This window comes from Atta colombica, unplaced genomic scaffold (genome assembly GCF_001594045.1).
Source record: "Atta colombica isolate Treedump-2 unplaced genomic scaffold, Acol1.0 scaffold261, whole genome shotgun sequence".
Classification (NCBI taxonomy): Eukaryota; Metazoa; Arthropoda; class Insecta; order Hymenoptera; family Formicidae; genus Atta; species Atta colombica.
Genome location: NW_017259361.1, coordinates 148,762 through 168,832, shown reverse-complemented (window position 1 = coordinate 168,832; position 20,071 = coordinate 148,762). Strand labels below are relative to the sequence as shown.

The window sequence follows — 20,071 nt, the reverse complement described above, 5'->3', positions numbered from 1 at the left end:
TCTCTCTCTCTCTCTCTCTCTCTCTCTCTCTCTCTCTCTCTCTCTCTCTGTCTCTCTCTTTCTCCATTCCGCCGCTAAGCTAAGAAGATCGAAGAGAACAAAGAATGGGGAAGGGACTAAAAATGGATACCTATATTATAGTGCTTTAGCCAAATCAACCTTTTTTCTGTTACCATCGAAATCACCCGTACATTATCGCCAATACATCCATTTTCGGTTTCGGGAACTACGTAACTACATCCACTTTCTGACACTGTCGATAAAATCGTCAAAAGTAGATGTGGTTCATGTCTATATTATATACAAATGCTTTAAATGTTGTTTCATCCTGGTTGTTTATTAAATGTTAAACAAGGATTTAATTACAACAAGGAGTTAATTTATGCTTACAAACGAAAAAGCGAATGCAGTTAGGGTAGAACGTGCCGACTCTCCCTCCATATGAGTAGTCGCTTTTATCCTATACTACATTAAAAATGTGAATGTAATACAGACACACAATTGTTTTTTTCACTATTTAGGAATTTTATTAAAAGTTTAATTTATTAGGATTATGCAATTAGGATTTAATTGGAGACAGCATCTTTCTCCGATACCCACCCGAACGTCCATACACCCACCCGAATTCAAGAAAACAAGCTTAAGCAGGGAAGATACAGACTTTTGCATAACGCATAACGCATAAAACATAAGAAAGCCAATCAATCAGAGTTCTTTATTTCATGGAAAGGAAGGAAACGAAGAACATTGATTGGTACATTTTCTTACGCGTTATGCGTTAAATATGCACCAAAAAAAAACATTGGTCATATTAAATTTGACGAGAAAATCGATCCATTTTAAGGCAACGCATGTATGGAATATTATACATACAATTATCCGTATATTTTTTAATAAATTGATGCATATGCATCGATAGATGTATAGTAATTAATAAAATTACCATATATCCATTACCACCAATAAAAACATTAATTTATCACTCACCAATCCAATGCGCAACAGCGGAGTTATATCAGCAACGTCGCTACGATGACTCTGTAATAAAAAGAATATGAAATCCAAATTAAAAATACAGAGTAAAAAATCAATCAATATTTCAAAAAATTATTTACTGCAATAAATGCAATAAATAAAGTTCTCTTGAAAATAAAATCATATAATATTTAAAATATATAATTTTTATAAGCATTGAATTTTTTAATTTACCATTCAGTTATATTTATAAAAATAGTTATACATTTTCTTAAAAATACATATATTTATAAAGTTTCAAAATAATTTTAAAATAATCCTTTTATTCTAATTATCATTTTTAAATCATTAAAATGGAACTACAAGAATAAATTTAACAGAAGATACCGATGTTACATAAGTAAAAAAATAATACTTACCGCAAAGTTGCTCCGCCGATGCCTGATGTCTCCCAGACCTCCTCCTCCTCTCAGAATAGGATTGGATGGAGGACATCCTCACGCACAGGACACTCGCGTAAAACACTCGCGAATAATGCACTATAATCGCGCGCGGACTATAACTTGAGTCCAATAACTTGAACGACACTCCCGAAGCAAACGCGCGACGCGACGAACCGGCTGCGGTTCGTTCATTTTCAAGTAAATCGGCGAGGAAGATACGTTAGCTTCCCCGTTGGATTTTTACACGAAGAAAACGATTTACTCAATATCTAAAAATTTATCTAGATATATCATTCAGATAGATCCGAAAATTTTTGGATACTTGAGAAAAATCATTCTTTTCATGTCCTCTGAGCCCTCCCATCATGTCAAAGTCGTATCTGTGAGAGGGAAGATAATCTGAAAAATGTAATATATAACTATATCTATATTATTATGCAATTACTATGCAATCGGTTAACTTTTAGAAATGAATATTAAACACACATCTGCAATTCAAATAAATATCAAATAAATTCAGAACAAATAAAAAATTTGTGACGTATAATTTTTAAACGAATCGTATAACACACGAAAGATGCATAAACAAACAATTAATTAAATCATTTAACTATATTAATTATGAAAGTAGCAATTGCGTTATTTGCATTGCAATATTCATATTAATGTTGCTTTTTTATGAGGACTCGTATGATGCCGTTCGTATAAATAACCGTGTCGCGTGCCACTCTTCTTCACATTTCTTTTTGACATATAATATAATAATCGTAAAAAATGCTAGATATAATATGAAATGTTGTATTTTATGAATATTAATACGATTACTAGTATTAATTATTCATAAAGTACAATATTTCGTATTATATTTGACATTCTTCGCGATAAGATTTCAAAAAGTAATGTGAAAGAGCCGTACGCGACTTGACTACCTGCTTGTACGAATGTTGGTAAGAGAATAACTGCGCGATAACTATGCGTAAAGGCGTAAACGTAAACATGACGCGCCGTTCCGTGTCACCCCGTGCCATCCCCATCCCAAGGTCGCGCGCCAACCGTTTTAACTGTTGAAATGTTAAACGCAAATTACGAAGTAAAATAATATATTTTTAACATTTTTAATGTTCTCCGATTAATGAAACTATTTCTTATATGTATCTAGTTTTAGCGACGCGAATCATTTAATTATATATGTGATATATATAATTATATTGTGATACAGAGAAATATATTTGACGTTTATTTTATAATTTTAAATATTTCGTATTATCAATATTACAATATGTTCACGAAAGGCAAGAAGAAAAGATTTTTACTAGCGTGGTTTTTTCTTATATAATTGCTCACGTAACATCCCAACATTATAACTCAATTTTTATTGCTCTTTTTTGTAATTCACAATTAAATTTTGTGATTTATAATTTATCTGTTACTTTTCCCGTATTAAGAATACGGAGTAAATGACATGTAAATGACCAACAATAAGAATCTCATTTTTATTGTTAGTTACCGTATATCTGAGAACACATGAAATATTTGAAATATTCATGAGCTGTATATGTGAGTAATGATCTAAGAAATAAAGCAAAAAATGTGCAATACAACCTATTAACCCTTAGTTTTAGGCAACTTTAATTCGCGTTCGTAGATATCTAATTGCCATTAATTAATGCGACACCCAGAGCGATCGTAAAACACGTCCGTCTCCCTCCGAGATCGCCGAGCGAATGCCAAAGTGATGACGTAGTCAATCACCGCGCCACACGGCTCCCCCTCCCTATTCGCCGCGTGACCTTCCCCCTCGCTATTCGTCGCGTTCGAATACCCAATTATTGCGTATGAAAAATATTCACGATTTATTTATTAATATAATTTATTAATATAATAATTATTCCTATTTTACCTAATTTTGACAAATGAATACCGCCATATATTTCGCGTTTTGCTTTCTGGCATCTCTGGCACAACCCTATATTACTTGCATGGTTCTTTTAAACGTAATTATTCCCGTGGAGTATTTTTGATATTCCAATTATGTCTCAATTTTCATTGTTCTTTTTAATAATTATTCTTAAGTAAAAGTTGATAAAATATTCTATATACATATGTTTTTTTATATATAAAGATACGTGCAAATTTTCTTAATAACGAAACAATTTGTGTTAAATACTTTGGCTAAAAGTACTAAATATTTTGTCAGTCATTATTTAATTTTTCAGTTAATAAATTAATTTAAGACACTACTATTACTGTAAATTATTCTGTGTTTCAGAAATTTTTTAAACGTATGCATGATGCTGATCACGGCTCGATAAAAATAATATACGAATTATTTAAAATAAAAAATATAAAATAGGTTCCGAAAACTTAAAATATTAAACTTTAAAATATTAAAATATTAAAATATTAAAATATTAAACTTTAAAATATTAAATAAGAAAGAAGTCAAAAATTAATGTAATTATTTAAAGTAATAAATAATTTATTTTATCAAATTTTGAAAAAAAATGTAATAAAATAAATTGTACCAAAAATAATAATTAATAAAAAAATAAAAAATAAAGCCCGCACAGCATATTGTACTTTATTAAGGGACAGTCTCAAGATGTAAAACATCCTCAGATCATCTTTAGAATGTTCTTTGAAAATCTACAGGAAATATAGAAAAAAGAGTGATGGAGGACCTATTGATTGATTCATTTTTGCTTATTTGAAATTCTATTTCAAATTGAGAATATTAAGATATCAATCATAGCCAATCAGGCCGAATTAGCGCCAGCAATCATTCCAATAGTGTATTTTTCAATATTTTTCAGTAGTATATACATAAAATACATGCATATTATCTTTATATCCACAATTTGATGATATAGTCGGACTCGTGCTCAACATCAATTTTTGATTCAGATTATGAGTAATCATGGTCTTATTCTCTTATGTTCTCTTTTACTTTTTGTTTATCCAGTAGGTTTATCACATAGTTTATTCAGAAGATGGGACAAAGACTTAAATATTCGAATAAATTAGGTATTTGATATATTATACATACGTCAGATGTGAGACAGAAACAAATATGAGAATGGGAAATGTGCAGACAATACTATAGGCAATATTCAGAAGAAAAGATTTATTTGCTAATCATTTGTATTTCACAGTATCATGAATAAGATAAGTTACAAGAGGTTTCAAGAAGCTTAAAGGAGTTCAATATTATAATCACGAAGTATTATGGTTCGGTCGTCATATTGTGAATCATCGAGAGACTACATAAATACTGCGACTGAAATAAATGTTCATTTCTCCATCCATCTCTTAATTTAAAAGAAAATACTGAAAATACATAAAATGCTAAAACAAAACACAGCTTCTGCTCTCTCTCTCTCTCTCTCTCTCTCTCTCTCTCTCTCTCTCTCTCTCCTCTCTTTTTCTCGCTCACTCACTCATTCACTCTCATACTCACTCACTCACTCACTCACTCACTCACTCACTCACTCACTCACTCACTCACTCACTCACTCACTCACACTCTCTCTCTCTCTCTCTCTCTCTCTCTCTCTCTCTCTCTCTCATACGTATTTATACGTATCTTTCTTTCTAGTTGAATTATAGACAATTCATAATTAAAATATCACAATTTCACTTCCGTTTATTCATCTAACGTGAACACTTTGGCACTTCCCTTCTTTATTATTTTTTATTTCCGACTTGAACACAACCTTACAAATGCCGAATTATATTCTTTTTTTTTACATATATCTACACGATACAATAAAGCTTAAGTCGCTTCTTTGATTTCTATCCATATTCTGATGAATGCGAAACAAGTTTTCCATATCAAAAATTTGATGAAAAGCCAGTTATCACTTATCCATCAATCTTTCTGATTTTCGATTAAAATCGTCCTTTCGATTAAAATCGATCCTTTTAATCAAAGCTTTAATAAAATTTTATACAAAATTGAATGAAGAAACATTTTTTCATCTTAATACTTATCCTATCAGACAATATTATAGCCAGAAAATATTAAGTAGTAAATTTTTCCTGCCATTTTTTCGTCTCCAAAATTTTTCTCATAGCATTGAGCATTTGAGACAGCCATTGGAGTAACATTTAACGCTTTCGATAACTCTAAAAATGTTTGAGCTGAATTCTCATCGAGCAATTTTTGCTGCTTGACATCTTCAAATTTTTCGGTTATCCGGGACGTTCTTTATCTTTCACGTAAAAATCCATTTCGAAAGCATTAAATCAAACTCTACCATGTTCTTTTCGATGGAGTTTCATCACCATACACTTCGAATAATAAGCGATGCGTTTCAGCTGCGGTTTCCTTGAAGTCGAAATAGTGAAGAAGCACATGTCAAAAAAATAGTTTATCGTGGTTCATTTTCAATCGATTGGAAAATCTCTTTAGTGTCGAGAAATCTCTTGTAAATGATTAAATCACTTTCAGCAATGTCTAACAAAACACATATAATTTCACATCGAAACTCGTCAGCGTTGGAGTCGATATCCTCTAGTAGCGAGCAGCAGGAATTAAGTTTACCACCTAATATCGTAGCATGTATAAATAAGAAAATGATTTGACAGAAATACAATATTGCTGCGTTTTATACTAGTATCTACAAATCTATAAATTAAAACTATAAATTATAAAATTATAATAGATTAAACATTCGAATATTTATATCGCGCAATTGAAGTGGTCGGCAACAATGGTATAATGTACTCCAATTATCCCCGGGAGTGTCGGGTCTCAACTCACATTCATAAAAATTCACTCACGGCTGCGGCGGATCCTTAAGGCTCCTGCGATTATTTGATTAGTTGCCGTGACTATTTGATCATGACATCATAAATCATGAGAAATAACATGTAAAGTTTCTTGCATTTATTTTAAATAAAGCAAATTTAAATAAAACAAAATAATGAGATCACTTTGAAACGCTTGTAAAAATGGGTTAAAGTTATTCTTATTCCCCCCTTTTCCCCATCCAACAGTCAATAAATAAGTGTAAAAGGCATGTGAAGTGCATAATAGACCTATTTTCACTTCACGTGCTTTTTACGATTATTTATTAACTGTCAAGAAGGAAGTAAGAGATGAAGAATAAAGATAGCTGGAGATAAGAGTAGCTTCGCTACTCTTATGAGTAGCTCATTTTCAATCTATTATTTTATTTTATTCGAATTTTCTTTATTTAAAAAAGGCATGCAAGAAACTTCAAGGTGTCATTTCTTTCTTATGACGTTATGATTCAATATAGTCGATGGTGACTAATCAGGAGTCTTAGGACCTGAGCACAAAGATGTCCATTAGAGTCGAGAAACGCAAATTGTAGTATAAGTAAACGTAATGGATGCATTCAGTACAATTACCGTTCACTAAACGTGAACTTCAGTGAACTCGTGCATATGTTTGATCTATATTTTTTTTAGATCTAATGAAATACGTCAATCCAGATGCAAGAACTTACTGAGTGTTCAGGTTCCAACGCTTGATGCTCTCACAGAATCATTTCATTCCTGTTGTTTATTAAATATTAAACAAGGACTAATAATACTTGTAAGCGATATGTGAGTGCCAAGTAAAACGTTAGTGAACGATTGTAGTATTAAATGCATCCAACGTTTTGAAATAATTATATATGCTATTATGTATGCTAATGGTATATATAAATTGTAGTCTGTGTTCCAAAATTTACAGCCAATACTAAAAATCTATAACATGTAACATAAGAAAAACCTATAACTGTAACTATAGATTTTCAGTAAATTTTTACACGCCAAAACATTGGCTGCATTCAGCAGACTCAACAATTGAATGAGCGTTTGCTGTTATTAGTATATTCTTTTAGATCATCCAATCAGAATTTTAGATCTTAGAAGAATACATTAATAGCAACGAGCGCTCACTTAACTATTGAATCTGCTGAACACAGCCGGTCATTATATATTGACCTACAATTTACGTTCCACGATTCAGTAATGGTCATCTTGAGCTTAGGTCCTTAATCTTGGAACGCAATAGGTGTAGAAAGCCTTAAGCTAAGAAATTGACTAATCTGTGATTGATTAATTCCTTAAGACTTAAAGCTTACTACATCTATTATGTTTCGAGATTTAGGGGCTGCGCACAAGGCGCACAATCAAGGAATAGGGAACAGTGAATAAGGATGGAAACATAAGAGTCTTACATAATGTGTAAGAAAATAAATCGATCGAAGTCTTTCATTTCCTTATTTTCCACACAATAAAACTCTAAATGATTAATTTTCTTATGTTTTATTATGCATTATGCGTTATGTAAAGATCTATGTTTCGGCCTCGAAGAATTTCAATCTATCAAAAAATGTGTATTCTACAGTACATGATTTCAGATAGATTAAAATAGATCTTATTCTGTTCCCTGTTCCTTTCATTTGCAGTCCCTTAATATTCAGTGCATAGACAACCATAGGCAACTTATATCATCAAACATATGATCATAATTTATTATATAGTAACATAATTTATTATATAGTCCTTGGTTATATTATTACGCATATTTTTTTACAATTGACTTCCAAGAATTAAACTTATATTATGATTTATGACCCATCTATCATTATTATAATTGACAAAAATATGTAAAGAAAATAATTGTCTATAAAGTAGATACATTTATTATAATTTACTTAATATTTACAAATGCATAAAATCTTGCACATAGAGGAAATATTAGAAATAGAAATAAATATTAAGATTTCAATCTTATCAAAAACTATATATTCTGATATAAGTGGTTTTGATAAGTTAAAATCTTAATATTTATTTTTATTCCTAATATTTTCTCTATTGGTGCAGAGCCTAAAAACTATCTATGAACCTGTTAGCAGTTCATAGAGATAACATTAAAAAAAGCGCAAATATTTTTCTGCTTCTATTATAGGAATTTCGTTTTACTTATTTGTATAGAGAACTTTAATTTAAACATTACATATAGGACATTACTATTATAATTAATTACAGGGGCGGCGAAGTAAAATTTTTCAATGTATGAAGTTCCCGAGGATAGATTGAGGGAGAGGAGAGGAGGGGGAGGGGGGGGGGGATAAATATATTTCCTCATACATATCTTTTCTACATGGCAAAAGTAGCCGCTCTAATTTTATTTTTTTTTTAATAAAATTATTAATGAGCTCCTCCATATTTAACGTATCAATCATCTCTCAATAAATGTACAATGTCGCAATATAATTTAAACGTTTTTGTCTCAATGTCGATCGAAGATAATTTTTTAAATGTCTTAAATAAGAAAATGAACTTTCATTCGAACAAGTTGATGTAAGAATCGTTAAAAGAATGCGAATAAATTTTACTCATTCTTATACAAGATCTCTGATCTCGTGATTGTCATGTCAAAAATTGCACTATATCCTTCGAGCAATGCAGTGGCATTTTTCTGTTTGTAATTTCTAAATTACAATTTCTAATTTCTAAATTTCTCCCCGATCAAATATCATACAGATATGAAATTTAATGTACGGAATTCCATACACTGAATCGTTCAGTGTATGGAATATTCCATACCAATCATATCACAAATACACCAATGCATATTGGAGTCGCCGCCCATGTAATTAAAACTAATAGCTTCGAATAGTGATTTCACAAGATAATTAATAAAATTAAAGAATGCGTATATCAGCTCTAAGAATCAATCTAATAATGAGATAATTAATAACCAAAAAGAGCATTCGCGGATATTAATAGCGGCAAATCATACATCGGCACACTCAGCTACTGCTCGAGTATGATTACACCAACATAATATGTAGCATACAATTTGCGATGGTAGATTTAATTTGGGGTCATAACAAGATGTACAAAATACAGCCTTGGAATATCCTGAAACATAGGGACATAAAAAAAAATAAAATATTTGAGAACATAAATCGGATGTCCGAACGTTCTCCCCCACGTATTGTGTGGGTTTTTAATTGGTATTATTGTAATATGAATTATAACACTAAGGAGAACCAAAAATTCGAAACGTTTGCTATTTTAATTTGTTAATTAAATGATTTTAATAAATCAACATTGCGCATCAATATTCACGTAAGCTCTTTTTGGCTAATTAATAATCTCATTATTGATTTGACAAGATACTTAAAAAACATACATATGTTTTTATAAAAATAAATAATTAATATTAATAAAATTATGTTTTATTGAGAATATCCAAATATAAAATAGTACTTTAGATATGAAAAATAAAAATAGCTATCATCATTTTCGACCATTCAAGATGAATCTATTCATGCGTCTAATATGACCAGGGACTATAACAAAAATCTCGCACTTTTTTTTAGATATTTCATGAAAGAAAGAGTTTCATGATTCATATTTTTATGATTATTCTAATATCATATACATATACAGATATGAATTTATTCTACTTTTTACACAATAAAGATCTATCATTAAAATCTGTATAATCCTTTGCGCGCGCGCGTGACATGTATTATTTTTATTTGGCAGATAAAATAAATTCGCAAAGTTATTGTTATGATAAATGCGACGATGATTATGTAATAATGATGATAGTAACGGTCGATCATATTTGATGCAAAGGATTGTGATGTTTCACTACAAATTTTCTCACTAATCCGTCTCAAGGGGATCCTAAAGTCAGTATTACCGACTATACACACTAATTTTTGTATAATTATTTTTTTCTTCTTTTACAGATTTAAAAATCCTTTTCCAAGATTAAAATATACACATTAATATGTGTTTGCAAAGTAGAGTCTATATTAAGAATGAAAAAAATAGTTTAAATTGAAATATTTACCATTGCTTAGTCCAATATGGCGTCAAAGCTGTCAATATCATAATATTTGCTTGATAAAAGCTTTGCAATTTGTACTTACGGAATTGTGGTCCACAGACTAGTAGTTTACGAACAAACAACGCGAAGTTCTTAAAATTAGACTTAGATGTTTAATTAAAATACTATTGTTTTACGAAAATTTATGTATGTGTGCGTGAGATATTAATGTAGTATATAAAGATATGTCGATGTGTCGTATTTTATCGCAATAAAATAGCGATTTTGTCGGAATCGAGCTTCACTTTAGAATCCCCTTAATGTATCTCGGACAAGGATTTGCTCTGCTCATAGTAAATCCTCACGCGCTTCTGCTATCTAATGATAACGACAATAATAGTGATGATTATGATGATAATCATGTATGTACGATGATAATCATTACGACGTACACTATAGAGGATGTCCCAAAAACTTATAGATATTTTTAAATATTGTATGGAAAGAGTAAAGAAGCTAAGAATTTTAAAAGACTTAAGCCATGTCAAATGCTAATTCTATAATGAGTCGATAGTTTGTAATCGGTGAGTTGAAAGCGAGTTTAAAGCCCGTATCAGACTATCGACTCTGCAAGCTGATCCTCAGCAAACCAATCATAATGAGGCACCGACTGACTGGATCGGCCAACTCGTGTTTACATTCGAGTCTATTTTTCGAGTCGTTAACAATTCAAAATCATAATTAATAGAAATACAAGACTTAATCACGTGATAATTTGGCGATTGTATAAGGTAATTCGTAAATATCCGTAGAAAAAAACAGTTGGGAAAGATGGCATCAAAAAGAAATTGGCGTCGCAATACGGAAATATTATTAATAAGTGAAAATCGAGAAAGACTTCAGTTCTACGAATCTCTCAGCCGGATTACCTTAAAACATGAAACTTAGCCAGTATTATATCTCGATTTTTAGCCTAGGTATTATATTTCGACATAATTCGTCCGAGATTTGCGATACTCTCGCGTTTTATTAATTTTACTCTTCTATACAATTGAGTCAATCGATGGCAATCGTTGGCATCGACAAGTGTGATCGATCAACTGAAATCGACAGTCAGAATCGGGACAGCAGAATCGGTAGTTTGATACAGCCTCAAAGAATAGTTGGTGAGTCGTGATTGATTGAAATCGATGAATCAGTGAAATTGGCCAGTAGCCAACTTCTAGGATTACAAACTGCCGACATTATAAAATCAGCAAAAGAAATAAAAAAATTTTTGAACAAAATTATCCTTACATAGCGTTAAATATAACAAGTCTGGTCTATTTGATCTTGAACTGAAAACATAGCGCTAAAATAATTAAACAATTAACCAACCGACAGTCTTATTTAAAAGGAGAAGTTTGATAATTTTAGGACACTCTGTATAGGTACAATTTTTTTAATAGTTATATACATACTATACGTATGTTTCGTGTGTGCATGTATAATTTTGTTTGCGCGCTTGAACATTTTCCTCTATTTTTTTTTTTTTCGAAATACTTAATTTTCGTCCGAAGAACCGCTAGAACTTTCTGGCATGGTATTGAACCAATTTTCACGAGCTCCGGTAATCCTAGATATAAAGACACTTTAAAGATTCATCTACTAAAATTTTGTATTTGTGATAAACCATCAACAAGTATACTATTTACAAAAGCTAAGGAACGCTCGCAATTTTCAGATCGCTGAAACTCGGTAAAAACTTATTGCAAACAAAGAATCAAAACGAAAACATTAAAACACAAATTTCGAATACAAATTAAACTGCTCTTTTAATTTTTTATATGCGATGATTTTTTGTCAAGTTTCAACATCAATTGTAGAAAATGTAGGTTCAAAGTTGCCTAGTTCGATTTTAAAAAAAATCGTAAGAAAAAATTTAAAAAAGGAATTGTAGAGAGGAAACTATGTACTTTTTTGTGTATATGTTTTAATTTTTTTTTTTTGAAGAAATATCTTTTTATCAAGCTGCATAGTGTTGAGTATAATTTAAAAAAACAAATGTAATCTTTTTTAAGATACAAAACTGTGAAAATAGTTTTCAAAAAATGATTAAACACATGCTAAAATACAAATCTCAAACTTCAAAATACTATTTCAATTATTTGTCTGCGATAATTTTTCATTAACAATAAGTTAAGTTTCAACGGTCTGAAAATTATGCAATTTTGAGTATTTCGAAAGTATTCCTTATTTTTTGTTACAATAGTGTATATTTTTACTTGACAAAAATATAAAAAAAAAGTTATTTATAGCTCTAATGATTCTAAAAATATTAGATTGATAGAATGTCTACCTTGTACGTTGGCGTGTACTCGTCGGCAGTGTAAGTGAAGTTCTATAATACTGTGGCGTAACACTTGATGTTGCTTCGTCCGGTCTTCTGTGCAACGTCATGGTTTCGTGAAGTGATGTAACGAGTTCATCTTCGTTATCTAAATAATAACGAGAACCCGTCGCGCTCTTACAGTTCTCGCATTCGCTTCGATAATCGTCCGTGTCATCGTGCAAAGTGGGTAACGCTTGTATACTGCAAGTACACGTCACTGACTCGAAGCTGCCACTTGCATTGATTTCGTTAGCTATGCTTAGCGAAGGCTGCGTTAGAAAAGAAAAGTATGACAATTAGTAACGTAAATGTCTTTACATGACGATAAATTAGTAATGTAAATATAATTTATACAACGATGAATTGTATATTTTTACCGTGTATTCCCGAATCCGCTCGGATACATTTGCTGTATTTGTGGTGTATGTTTCCGATTGCGTTAAACTGGACGCCACAGGAGCATCCGTGTAAAACGAGTCCGAGTTTTTGGTACTTTTGTAATTGCCCGGAGCTGTGACTGCGGCTGCGGACAGCTGTATAGGACGCGACAGGCTTTGAGGCGCCGCAATGCTGTTCGGCGACAAACGGAGATAGTCCCTCGCTGAGCAATCAGTTAAAACATCCTTTGCTCTGCTAGCGACGCACGTCAATGTTCGCGGAATTGTACGATGGGAGGATACGTCGGAATTCGACAGAGTCGCCGATATTGTAAACGCACCGCCGCTGTCGCCATCGCCGCCGCTCTGCCGCGGAAACATCGTTGTGTGCTGGCGATAGTTCTTAGGTATAGTGGAATGCGATATCGGTAGTAACGGCTGCGTACTAGTGCTTGTCACTGCGGAATGTTGACTATCATTAAAACTCGTCATAGCGATCGACGAGACCGGTAGATTCTCGTACGTGTTTGTCCCTATTGTGAAACTCGCGGTGGAAGTGCTCGTATTCAGACCAATGGTGGACGATGCGCTGCTTTGGCTTATTGGTCGATAACCACCAGCATATGCGCTGGGACTAGACAGCAATCTATTTGACGAAGACATCAAGGGCGTGTGTATGTTACTATCATTAGATGATGCCTGCGTGTTTGCGGTCAAATCATTTTGCGTGTCCGTGACTACCGCCACGCTCGCATGATTGTTAGAATTTGGCATGTAATTGTCCGAGAAGTTCATTGACAGCAACGCGTGCGGATTAATTGATAACAATGCTTGTTCCGCTCTCGCAGCCGCGATCGCTTCCTCATAAGGCGGAGGTGCCTCACCACGTGGAAAGTAATTACTGCCAGGTGGTTTCCATAATGAGTAACCTGTTCCGCAAGGTATGTCGTCCATGGGAACTCCGTGAGATAATCCGCCTCTCTCCAAGTATCCCATGTTACCTAAATTTCTTTGGTCCTCTCCAAGTTGTCTGTTTTCTCGACCTGCCACACAAACTAATACACAACATATATACATTTTTACATTGTCATATTTGTGAAAAAACTTTCACACTTATACTGTTTTTCAGTAGCAAAACTGATGCGCACTCAAGACACAGCACATAAATATATTTTTATTAAACATACTTTAAGTCGATTTGTGTACAACGATTTTAAGGTACACTGACTGCGCACTAATTCTGCCAATGAAACGCTATTAATTACACACTATAGTACATAAGAAAAATGATATAAAGAACATATTAAATAAGTTTTACGAGTTTTAAAAGTATGTATAGAATCCTTTACAATTACGTTCTGCTTTTATTTTCAATCGCTGTTAAATACTCTTCTTTTATAATCATTTTCATTTGATCGTCACAGCCACTACAGCTTGAATTTCTGGAATATCAAATCTTTGATTTATTAATTACAACTCCAATATCAAAGAGATAAGAGAGATATTGATTTTTATGACCATCTTAAATAATGTCTTAAGCTAATATGGATGCTCTGATTGGTATTCGTAGTCGGTTCTTATTTTAAGAACTACACTTCTTAAGTAATGTCTTACCCTCGTACGACGAATGCAGAATCACTTTCACTCATGAACGATAAGACAGTTCGGAATGTAAGAACAGTTAATGAAAAATGATCACGATGTTATAACTGCATGATGTTAAATTGCATGATATTAAATTTCATGTTGATAAAAATAATTGCCAATAAGAAAATGTAGTACTAAAACACTTCTTAGAGCTCTATAAGAAGAAATCAATGTTTTTGCCATTTGCTGTTTTTCTATATAGTTGATAGTACTTGAATAAAAAATGATTGAAAACCAATATTCAGCGATTTTTAGTAATTAATATTTTGTTAATTATTGCGAAAATTACAAAAGTAGGACTTTTCGACTCAGTTTAATTTGCTCTATCAACACAAAATATTTGGCAGTCATTCTGTGACATTCTATACATATATACTACTAGACTACTAACTCGTTTGAAACCGTTATCTCCAATTTTGACGTTGCATTATACGCATGCGTCGAAAACTGTTCCACGTGACCGCGTGACGTAATGCGCACATATCACATACACACCTATTTTGACAGATATATTTTGACCTAATTTAACAGTATTAAAACTGTTTATATTTTATTGTACTGAAAACAAAAAAAGTTGAACGTTTGTATTATATAATTTATAAATAAATTAAATTTTGCACAATAACTATGTGAGTTAATAGCTTTTTAATTCCTTTACAATTCTAGAAGGAATTGAATAGGATCGCATCTTTTATACACGTCTACTAATATTCAATTATCTTTACTTTTTTCTTAAACTTTCGGAAAAAAAAAAAAAAAACAATTTTTCACAAAATTAAAATTACATTTATGTACAATACTAAGGGCATGTGTATGTACAGCTGATGCAGAACGTCGCGCGACACTGCCATATTGTATTCCTTCGGGTTAATTTGTGATGTAGAACCATCGTAACATTTCACATAAGCTTGTCCTAAGGAGTTAACAGTATAGTAGATAATATATATAGAAGTAGTTACACCTCTTTCAAATGCTCATAATGCACACATGCTGATTATTTAATTGCTATAAGCATATGAGACCTGTAGTTTTAATGCTTCCGAATGGCGAATTTTTCAAGCGGTATTTCTGTGGGAATACTCACGGGAAATTGTCAGCTTTCCCGAGAAAGTACATGATATATATCAATATTTTATAAATATTTCTTATTAGGATCGAAACCCGAGGTGTCTGGCATGATAAACCAATGTGCACTGTCTGTCATGTTCACATTTGGTCATCTTATTTTAAGTATAAGATCTAACTTTGAATTAATGAATATCGCCTATCGGGAAAATTACAAGTCAGATGAATTAAGTAAGTAAAATTATCTACTCTAAATTCAAACCGCTATGATCTGTGATCAATCAAAGAGGGAAATAAAAGGTTTCAACAAAGAGTAAAAATCTCCCAGAGGAAAGTATTAATCGTAAAGAATTCTTTTTTAAGTATCAAATGTTTAAAATATTTTTGTATATTCTTTATTTTATTTATAAGTTTTGTTTCAGAAATTATGAATCGTATTGCGTATATTTGTATTCTAATTGTGATACATGCATCATTATTTCTCACAGAAATTTCTAAAAATCTGTCGTCATAGATTTAAATTAGCCTATCTGATGAAGCATTACCTTGTATCTTACGTTGGCGTAGACGATGTATCAGAAAAAATAACAGACTTAGTGAAAATATTGCTGTTACAAAACTGGCAACCGATCGTAGACCTATATCATAATTTGCGTTTCCATCTATTGCATTAGTCTCCGCTTCGTCAGCTTTGTCATTAGAAATTGACGACAATGTGTCGTCCAGGCAAATAAACTCGCAGCAAGTATTACCTCGCCGAAAAGACTTGCAATTCTCCTATTATACAAAAAGTAAATTTATTATATAAATCTTTAAACTGCTTTTTTTTACCTTATTACCAGTTACAAGCAGTTTCATTTTTACTTTTTAAAAGTAATATTGTGTATTATTATTAACTTGAGTGCTAACTTTTAACTAATCATCAGCGAATATTTATTGCTTTTTAATAATAATACACTGATTTTTATTTTTAGTGGCACCAAAGTCACTCATTCATTTTAGATTTTGGACAGTAGTTATTCGGTAAACTTTTAGATTAGCTATCCCCTTTCTGATCTCTTTAAAATCTTATATTTTCCAGCGGAGATAATATTTGTTGCAATATTTACAGATTTTCACACAGTACATTAAAATCTCCTTAAAATGAAGTCAATTAAATATGAAATTGAAATTGAAATTAAATTGAATGCCAATTTAATTTGTGGCATTATTGTAGCAGTTTAGTTGAGTACGAAAAACCAATTCGGCGCGCGAGAGACTACAAATGTGGTACATGAATTCATATGGAATTAGTTAAAACATTTAAGATTCCAGCTTTGACCAGTATAGGCATTGTTTCTTATTTTTTTTATATACTTTTCAAGATGGCGACTTGTTTGATCAACAAAAAATTCTTTCAGATGTATTCAGCGATAAAAAATATGAATCAAGTTTTGAAGAAGACAGATTGGAGAAGAAGTGGTTAATCGAAAGTTTATTCCAAAGTTTACCTAGTTCTACAAGTTATATGCCAATTATTGTCAGTCTTGAAACACATTGTTAACCTTTAAGTAGATAGATAATTATTGTACTCTACATAAAATTTTGTTTCTGGAAAAAAAAAATAAATAGAATTATCCAGAAATCTTAAAATTAATTATTTTTACAATCCTCTATCTTATAATAATATAAATAATGTAAATTTAACTTTATAAATGTACTATTAAAAAACATAACTGTAAAACTAAAATCTATTTGGGATGTTCTGAACATCCCCCCAATTACTCACTTAAAGGTTAAACTGAAGTTGAAATAAAAATTATTATATATTCCAATTACTTGATTATTGGACTGTTGACATTACGTACCTCGAGAAATTTACAAATGAATGCTTTACACCACTTTGGATTGCCATTATCACAAACACAGAAGGTACATGGTTCAGGTCCAGGAATATAATGATAGCCGCTTTCGTAAGAGTGTCCATGTTGATCTTTACAAGCAACTCCACCTTCTGCATGTACTATAAATATTAATCCATACTTGTTATCATCCAAAGGGAAAAAAAAGAAATAAAATGTAAACAGCAAAAATTAGCAGTTCCCTAACAAAATTATTTACTTATTAATCATTTTATATATATTTCTTACGCTACTCTCTTTTTTTTTAAATTTTTGAAGACTTTAATTATACTTAAGACTAATTATACAAATAAAATTATAATTTACTACATAAATTGCCAGTTTTACTCCATTTTTTTATTTGAAAGATTATTTTTATCTCGTGTCACGTTCTATACAATTTAATCTGAATTCAATTTGACTGAATTAAATAAAATTAAATGTAAATAAAGTTAAATAACCCCAATATATATCTGAAAATATCACAGACACACACATGCACTTGGCGCATTACACGCGCCAAGTTATATGCATGTGGACGTTATATAGAAGCTGCCTCATTTTTCCTGACACTCTTGACAGCTCTTAAGAATTCGACTTTGAAGCGCGAGACACACGCAGGACACAATATGCAGCAGCGGCGGCAGTGGTGTGGTGGTGGTGGTGATGATGGTGATGGCGGCACCCTCGGGTAATCGATGGTGCTATAAAAATAAAAGACGCAACACGCGCGTCCGTGACAAATGAACTTACCCTTGAGGCGAGTGAGGGTGAAGGTGAGGACCGCGTAACTGAATAGGTTACCGCTGCTGCTGCGTCTCATTCTGCATCTGTTATCTCATCTTAGCTCTGGCGTGTCTCCGTTCCACAAAATCCTTCCTCCCAAATTCCCTCCTCGACGTTAGCGACGATGATCCCGTCGGGTTTCGATTGGCGTCACACGACGGAATGTCGTATCGTCGCGTGTGTACCAGATCGACAATCTCGTCGCATCCTCAACTGCAACTGATCTCAACACTGAACTCAACACTCAACTCAACTTACTCAACACCGCAAGCACGACGACCATGGATATGGGCATGGGCACGATCCGCACGATCGCCACCGCGGGGAAATTTGCGCGCGCGCGCTGCAATCAGAACTGGTACTACTGGCAGTGGCTGGCCTTGCTGCCTAGCAACTATCATTACTACCAATACAACCATACTTCTCGCGCCATTATTGACATTGTGATTGACATACACCGCGCCGAATTCGACTCGCATCACGCGTCGACACGAATCATCCCTTTTACATTTTCAATTGCACCACAGGTGATCCTCAATCATCTTGAACGATTCCAGACTTGATCAGATTCCACAGAATCAACTCTCAAAATGACCGATTAACAAATAGACCGACCGTCGCAACACCACAATCTGCATTCAGCAAGTCTGCTGCACTGATTTTCTTGCGCTACGAGCTGCGAGCGAATTGAGCGAAATCAGAAATGTTACAGCGACAATGACGTCACTCTTAAATGGAAACTGTAAAACGATTTATCTATTTTACAGACTCGCGGTTTTAAAGCAATTTACTTTATCTACTGATGATGGTTTCTTTCGATGATACTCGAGGAGTCTAGAGTCCTAGATTAGTAGATTTATCAGAGAAGCGCAACCAATTTATGTCAATGGCCTAGTTTCTACTGAGGATTTAATCCAAGTCACAATGAAGAACCAACCAATTACAATCGAGCATTCCCCTGTCGTTTGACTGTAAGGCCGGTTTACACCTTGACAGAAAAGCGGAAAAGCGGAAGCCAATCGGAACTCGCAATAGTAGTAGGCGGTACATTTCGTCTGTTTTTGTCTTTCCGCGAGTTCTGATTAGCTTCCCGCTTTCGTTTTTCCGTCAAGGGGGAGGCCTAATAGGGGAATGCTTGACTGTAGTTGGTTGATTCTTACATTCTCAATTCGGTTTAAACCTACCCTCCCCTTTGTGATAGTGTGATCCTTCGGTGGAAACTAGCTCACTATCACAAAAATATTAAAAAATATTTCCATTTTTTCGTCAAGGTGTGAACCTGACTAAACGCGTGCTTGTAAATGCACCTTTAGTCTGCTGAACGCAACCATTTTGTACGTTGTCAAGTGTTGTCTATAGTTCATTGTGTCCTAGAATAGTGAAGGGAAAGCGGGATGCCTTCATCTTTATACTGAAGATCAAGAAATGGAATAAAGCATAATCAACATAAAGCTTAAACACTAATTGTAAGCATTACGAAGTTATTTAACGATACTTGTTATAAATAAGCTTTGTAAATAATGTTTATTGAATTACCTTGTATATTCTTCAGTAGAAAGCGCGAAACTTTGTTTTATTATTTCTCTTGAAATTCGTTGATCGCGAATCTTCAGGAACGACTACATATTCGGTATTTTTCTCAAATAATTCATTTATCTTTTCTTTTTTCTAGTGTACAAATTCATTCAATCGCTGCAATCAATATGTAACATTAGGTT

General features: G+C 32.7%; 2 protein-coding genes across 6 annotated transcripts in view; one reads left to right on the top strand and one right to left on the bottom strand.

Moving 5' to 3' along the window:
- Positions 1-11,634: 11,634 nt before the first annotated feature.
- Positions 11,635-18,410, bottom strand: LOC108689170 (uncharacterized serine-rich protein C215.13-like). 3 transcript variants are annotated; one of them, XM_018195823.1, is made up of 6 exons: positions 18,321-18,410; positions 17,535-17,689; positions 16,233-16,464; positions 12,976-14,030; positions 12,566-12,867; positions 11,635-11,842 (listed from the first exon to the last, which is right to left on the bottom strand). In XM_018195823.1, the coding sequence occupies exons 1-6, from the start codon at positions 18,388-18,390 to the stop codon at positions 11,770-11,772; spliced, it is 1,887 nt and encodes a 628-aa protein (XP_018051312.1). In that variant the 5' UTR covers positions 18,391-18,410; the 3' UTR covers positions 11,635-11,769. The 3 variants fall into 3 exon arrangements, with proteins under 3 accessions (XP_018051312.1, XP_018051314.1, XP_018051313.1); XM_018195825.1 differs by having other exon boundaries at positions 12,976-14,018; XM_018195824.1 differs by having other exon boundaries at positions 17,535-17,680.
- Positions 18,411-19,702: 1,292 nt separating this feature from the next.
- The window catches only part of LOC108689263 (brahma-associated protein of 60 kDa), a 3,962-nt gene continuing 3,593 nt past the window's right edge, over positions 19,703-20,071 (top strand). For 2 of the 3 annotated variants that reach the window (XM_018195975.1, XM_018195973.1), the window contains exon 1: positions 19,703-19,819. The gene's annotated coding sequence lies outside the window, so the exon portion shown is untranslated. Of the gene's footprint in view, positions 19,820-20,031; positions 20,069-20,071 lie in introns of those variants that run through there. The other variant, XM_018195974.1, reaches the window with a different exon arrangement.